Source organism: Epinephelus moara, chromosome 14 (genome assembly GCF_006386435.1).
Source record: "Epinephelus moara isolate mb chromosome 14, YSFRI_EMoa_1.0, whole genome shotgun sequence".
NCBI classification, from domain to species: Eukaryota; Metazoa; Chordata; class Actinopteri; order Perciformes; family Serranidae; genus Epinephelus; species Epinephelus moara.
The window spans coordinates 36,902,400-36,909,417 of record NC_065519.1 but is presented as its reverse complement, the minus strand read 5'-3'; the positions used below and the strand labels follow the sequence as shown (position 1 = coordinate 36,909,417).

The 7,018-nt window shown below is 43.0% G+C and overlaps 1 protein-coding gene across 2 annotated transcripts in view; it reads right to left on the bottom strand.

Moving 5' to 3' along the window:
* adck1 (aarF domain containing kinase 1) overlaps positions 1 to 7,018 on the bottom strand; it is a 321,537-nt gene that overhangs the window by 282,301 nt on the left and 32,218 nt on the right. For both annotated transcript variants that reach the window (XM_050061967.1, XM_050061966.1), the window contains exon 3: positions 4,526 to 4,665. In XM_050061967.1, coding sequence (XP_049917924.1) covers positions 4,526 to 4,657 — 132 coding nt within the window. In that variant the 5' untranslated portion in view covers positions 4,658 to 4,665. The remainder of the gene's footprint in view (positions 1 to 4,525; positions 4,666 to 7,018) is intronic.

Genomic DNA, 7,018 nt, shown 5'->3' with positions numbered 1-7,018 from the left:
ATGTACAAAGAGGCTACTAGAGAAGGTAAATAAGAACCTCAAGTGGGCCAGCATGAAAATCAAGCCTAGTAAATCTAGAAGCATCTCGATATGTAGAGGGAAGTTAAGTGATAGGAAGTTTGTCGTAGATGATGAGGAAATCCCAACAATTATGGAAAAGTCAGTAAAGAGCTTAGGTAGGTGGTACAATGTAGAGTTGAATGATGAGGAACAGGTGATGAAATTGATGTGGCAGAAGGATTGGATAGAATAGATAAATCAGAACTTCCAGGAAAGTTGAAGTTGTGGTGTTTCCAATTTGGGCTATATCCTAGGTTGATGTGGCCACTGTCAATTTATGAAATTCCAATATCCGTTGTGGAGAGAATTGAAAGGTCAGTTAGCTCCTATATTAGGAAGTGATTGGGCGCTCCTAGGTGTCTAAGTAGTGTTGCATTGTATGGAAAAGGGATACTTCAGCTGCCAGTATCTAGTTTAACAGAGAAATTTAAATGTACCAAGGTCAGGACAGAGCTGTTGTTATCTGGGAGTAAGGACGTGGTAGTTTAGCCTGAGTGTCAGACTGAAGCTCCCAGAACCTTCAGTCTGACATTGCCTCCATTGAAGCCGATTTACAAGGGGGAGGGAAATTTGATTTTTTCTGAACCAATCAGTAGAGATCAACGACTCACCCAGAATCTGACGTCATTAGTATCCATGCCTCGGGGGTGCTGAAAACAAGCGAGCATTGCCCGTTTAAAATGTCACCGCCGTCGTGCACGCCCAGCTGCATCGCCGTTAAATCCAGTTTAGCAGCTTCCTTAATTTGGTCCTCCATTAACGCGAGTAGTGGCGAAATACCTCGATAGCATCGTTAATGTGGTCTGTAGGATCTGTAGCGGTCCTCATTGTTGCTATCCTCACCAGTTACCCACCGGCGGACAGCTTGACATTAGCGTGGCGCTGATTGGCTAATCGCTAGACCCGCCCTCACCACCGGCGTTCATTGGTCCTTCCATCTTTTGGACGAGATAAATCGCAAATTCATTGCAGTATGCCAGACCAGTAATGCAAGCCTACTCAGTTGAGTGGGCGGGGTCTATGGTCTGGAACCAGGCTAGTGGTAGTTAGGAGTGTGGTTCCAAATCCAACCAAGGGGAGGAAGTGGAACCCAAGATCGGCAGTTCAGGAGGCAGAGGCAGCTCTTAGGCATGAAGAGATTGTAGGTAATGTTCAGTTTGGCCGGGGAGGCCTGGGGCTTGGCTCAGGCAAACCAGTATGGAAAAAAGCAGGTCCCAAAGATAAAAGAAAGCTGGTTGTGAAACAGATACGTAGACAGGAGGAGATATTAAGGGGTGCAAAGGTAGTGGTCCAGGCTAAGCAGGGACAGTGGTTGAATTGGGAAAGTGTAGAGAAGAGGAAGCTTAGTTGGAGGGACCTGTAGAGTATGGAGGAGAATCGTATTAGATTCCTGGTGGGGGCTACATACGATGTGTTACCAACCCCCCAGAACCTAAAACTGTGGGTAAATGGGGACCCATCATGCCCATTGTGTTCAGGTGCCGCAACCTTAAAGCATATTTTGTCAGGCCGTAAAGTTAGCTTGTTACATGGCAGATATACATGGCGACATAACCAGGTGTGGAGACAGAGAAGGACAGAGACAGGTAAATTCAGAAGGTGTTAAGGATAGGAGTTCAGCAATTCAGTTTGTCCATGAGGGAGAGAAATACAGAAGGGATAAGTTAGTAAGGAGGCAAGGGTGTGGCCGCCTAGAAGGTGCTTGTGATTGTGATAAAATTGATTGATTGATTGATTGAAATGCAAGTAGATTTAGGGGGAAAGCTTGTTGTTCCCCAGGAAATAGTTTGTACCAAGCAGAGGCCTGACATAGTGTTGTGGTCAGTGAGTCAACGGATAGTTTATTTCATTGAGCTAACAGTTCCTTGGGAAAACTCAGTGGAAGAAGCCTATGAAAGAAAAAAGCTTAGGTATGCACACTTAGGAGCAGAAGCTGAGCAGCGAGGATGGAAAACTAGGATTTGTCCAGTGGAAGTGGGGTGTAGGGGATTCATAGCAAGATCAGCTGTCTCGCCCCTGGGGGAACTTGGAGTGCGGGGACAGAGTTTGAGGAAGACAGTGAAGGAAATGTCAGATGAAGCAGCCAGAGCTAGTCAGTGGATCTGGATGAGAAAAAATAATGTCAGTTGGAGGCCAGCAGGGGGAACTACAAAGCAGGGTACATAACTTCTTGAGATCAGGTGGAGAGATCCACCAATCAGTCCTCTCAGAAGAAAATCCAGGAAGAGGAAGGTTATTTAAGTGTGGGAGTGGCCTATTTGAATCCCTTTTCTTTGAGACCATGCTGCAAGGTGAGTGTGTTTGCTAATCCAATGAGTTTATCTATCTCCTTTAACTTTAGCTTATATTGGAGTTATGCTATGTAGCGTGTGAAATAGAGTATGGTGAATGTGCCAGGAAAGGTAGTATCAGCGCTGTCTCTACCTGGAGCTCGCATGTACAGACTCTGAGGGTGTTGAAGGTGGCAGTGCTGTTTGGGCTGAGAAAGCCATGTGTAAGTAAGGTAAAGGAGGTTATTGGATTGGTGCGGGGAGCAGTGAGACCTGGCATTAGGGGAGTGTCTCTGGGACACCAGAGATCACTGTCTAGCCTCCTGGAGGTGTCGTGGGACCAACTAGACGGAACACTGGTAAAAGGAGGTTCCCACCCGATGACCCCAAAGACATGTTAGTTATCACTGCTCACTGGTCTGTATAGTTAAGCCTTCCCATAATAGCTTATCATAGGGCTTAGGAGGTTATTCACTGAGTGCTGATCCTTTCTCTAGAGCACAAACTTCTTGTGTTTATTTGAATGAATTTGCTAATTTACATAATGTGAAATACGGTAATATCAATAGACTTTTTTGGAGTAGGAGTGTATCAACATCAGATTTGGTGTACAACCCTGTGGGACTGACATACAAAATCCTACTTTAATTTTTCCTACAAAGAAATAGAAATTGCTTGAGTTATCTTTGAGCAATTCTGGTTAAACTCAGTAAACACATCCTGCACTCAGTCCTGAATGTGCCCACCAGGCTTTACTCACATCTGATAAAGGGGGATATTAACGTGAGATTTTGAGTGTGATATTTTTGATGAAACAAGTGTATGATTGGTCTCACTCCACCTTTATGAACAATGAACAATGCTGAAGTGATTTCAGTTAGCTTTGTGAGCCTAAAACCCACTTAATGCCACTCGCAGACGTGATTTGGGAAACTGAGCCGCTTCCCTCTGTTGGCTGGGAAAGGGCTTGACCCCTGGATTGCAACTTGCAGCAACTTTTATTATTATTATTTGTTGCCACCCTAACTCTCATTGCTGTGAGCTTCAAATGTTTTCCAAGAAATATGACTCAAATCAGCCACATGGTGATGCTGTAATTAACTCTGACAGGCCACGCCCTGTGAGTCTGACTGATTTACAATTTTACAAACCTATATCTCAATGTCCTCTATAAAAAAAAGTATTTTGGACAATTCAGGCTACCATGATGAATTGTTTGCTAATTTGCATCATATGAAAAACTAATATGTATTGACTTTTTTTTGGATTTTGACTCTATCAACACCTAATATGGTATGCAGCTTTGAAGCACTGATATACAGAATCCGAGCAAGATTAGTCAGAAAACATGGCTGCCATCAACAACAACAAAATAAATAAAAATTGCCAAGAGCGGGCTAAGAAAGAAATAGGCCAAATCTCAAGTTGTCTTGGAGCACTCCTGATAAAACTCAGCAGAGTTCTGATATGATAGAATTTTCCCTCTGATTACCATCTTACCTGTTTCCCATAGTAGTGTTGGAGAGGTATCTAGAGAGTCCTTCATTTCCAAAAAAGTTAACCAACTCCTCCCTGATTGAGCCATCAAACTTGTGCATACTTTCAGCAACAGAAACCATTTAGATGTCCAAAGGTTAAGCTCCTCAAGAACATTTATGCTTGTATTCAACTTTTTAATACTTTTTTAAAAGTATGAAGCATTTTTATCTTTCAACCTTTTCAGTTAATTTCAATTTTCCACCTTTGACACTATCATAGCTTATTTTTGACCTGAATGTGTTTCAGCTCTAAGCTTCTTTCAGTAATGAGTTCAACTTCAATTTCTGCCAGATTTTAAGATCTTCACACAATTTGTTAAGTATTTCTGCATTTTCAGCAATGCTTTTGGATTCATTTCAGCTGTCAGCATAGTCGGGCTGTTGACAAGTTTTGATCCTCTGAAGTTAACCTTTTCCAGAGCAGGTTTGCTTTGCAGTATAGATTGCCATGATAATCTACCCGGGATAAGGCTGAAAATCTGAGTTAAGGTCACAGATAGCTGGCTTGACACACTAAGCTTGCTGATACATAAAACTGAAAAAATATCAAACATAAAAGCATCAAGACAAAAACATAAAATATCTTAACTGTGGAAGTGCATCAAATTCACAATCAGCAAGTAAAGAGTACTGTGGAAGAGGTGTGCAGTAACTCACAGTGGCTGCAGCACGGCCAAAGCGAATGACACTCAAGTCATTGAGGTCCAGCTGTCGGCCGTAGAGGTAAAACCCAGATGTGGCGAACACTGCTGTGGCCAGAGAGGAGATTTTGAGGAGATGACCAGCCATCAGAGGCACTATGGGAGGAAGAATGAACATAAGGGAATAAGTCCTCACAAACTGCTACTTCACACAGTCACAGAGTGTATGAAAAACTTGTAATTTGCAGAAAACATGTAGAGGCAAGTAAGAAAGTATAGAAATGTTGGACCAGTTAGTTTCAGAGCACAGTCATGGGCTCATCTTTGGTTATCACCATTCATACAGACCTGGGCCCTATTTCAGAAGGCAGGCTCAATAAACTCTGAGCCTAATCCCGATCTCCGGGTTGACTGAGCTTGAGCTGAGAAACTCTGAGTTTTCGGTTCCAGAACAGCTGATCAGAATCAGTTCAATTAACTCTGAGTATGTTTAGCCTGAGGGAAGCGCGTTCACGGCGAGCACCAAAAGACATTAGCAGGCTTTGGCAGAAAGCAGAAAGTCACTTGTTTCATCCCAACTGAATCGGAGATTTTAATGACTGAAGGAAGACATGAAAAAAAATCTATTACATCAGCTAAAGTTAAACAACGTGAGGTGTGATGGGAAAAGATCACAGAGTGTGTTAATAGGTAATGTGAAGTGACTTTATGTATTGTGATGAATTAATGTGTCTAATATACAGAAAATATAGAAACATTTTTATATCTCAACTGTGCTTGTGATTGGGAAATGCAAGTAGATTTAGGGGGAAAGCTTGTTGTTCCCCAGGAAATAGTTTGTACCAAGCAGAGGCCTGACATAGTGTTGTGGTCAGTGAGTCAACGGATAGTTTATTTCATTGAGCTAACAGTTCCTTGGGAAGACTCAGTGGAAGAAGCCTATGAAAGAAAAAAGCTTAGGTATGCAGACTTAGGAGCAGAAGCTGAGCAGCGAGGATGGAAAACTAGGATTTGTCCAGTGGAAGTGGGGTGTAGGGGATTCATAGCAAGATCAGCTGTCTCCCTCCTGGGGGAACTTGGAGTGCGGGGACAGAGTTTGAGGAAGACAGTGAAGGAAATGTCAGATGAAGCAGCCAGAGCTAGTCAGTGGATCTGGATGAGAAAAAATAATGTCAGTTGGGGGCCAGCAGGGGGAACTACAAAGCAGGGTACATAACTCCTTGAGATCAGGTGGAGAGATCCACTTCCTCTCAGGAGAAAATCCAGGAAGAGGAAGGTTATTTAAGTGTGGGAGTGGCCTATTTGAATCCCTTTTCTTTGAGACCATGCTGCAAGGTGAGTGTGTTTGCTGATCCAGTGAGTTTATCTTCTCTATCTCCTTTAACTTTAGCTTATATCAGAGTTATGCTATGTAGCGTGTGAAATAGAGTATGGTGAATGTGCTAGGAAAGGTAGTATCGGCACTGTCTCTACCTGTAGCTCGCATGTACGGAGCCTGGGTTTGTTGAAGGTGGCAGTGCTGTTTGGGCTGAGAAAGCCACGTGTAAGTAAGGTAAAGAAGGTTGTTGGGTTGGTGCGGGGAGCAGTGAGACCTGGCATTAGGGGAGTGTCTCTGGGACACCAGAGATCACTGTCTAGCCTCCTGGAGGTGTCGTGGGACCAACTAGACGAAACACTGGTGAAAGGAGGTTCCCACCTGATGATCCCAAAGACATGTTAGTTATCACTGCTCACTGGTCTGTATAGTTAAGCCTTCCCATAATAGCTTATCATAGGGCTTAGGAGGTTATTCACTGAGTGCTGATCCTTTCTCAAGAGCACAAACTTCTTGTGTTTATTTGAATTCTTATTCAGCTGTAATCTGATGGGGCCCAAACACACTGGGCAGAAACTCAAAATCAAACAACTACACTGCTTTAAAATTATACTCACTCTTTCCATTCCATCTCCAGCATCTTCATCATCCTCTAAGAATTAATGTACTGGTCTCTGCATTGTTGCAACCCCATTTTTCATATTTACCCTCAACAGAATTCTCCCTAGTCTAATTTTATTTAACTGAAATCGTGGTAACTCAACTTTTTATATCAATAACTGAGCACTGCAGCACTTTACAACCTGGGGCGAAAATCCCATTTCATAGTTGGGGGGGGGGCAATAAACAGTAAAATTTTAGAGAGTAATTCCAGGGGGGGGACAAGGAAAAAAAGTTGTAGCCTGTCTTTTATACAACATCTTTTATCGCAATTTGACGCTTTAATCTTTTCTCTATCTCTCCAACACGCAGGCATAGGACCTTTCTTAGCACTGGCTGAGTCCACCTGCACATGTCCAGATTTAAAACAAGATGATTGAAATCAAATTAACATGTACACAACGACAACAGTCAGGTGCGCCATGCTGTCCAAGGTGCTGAGTGTGTCTGGAGCAGGGCAGGTCTCTGTCTCCCCGTGCGCAGTAGTGTGAATATTTATGCTATTAAGTAAACGGAGAAAACATGTCTCTCATT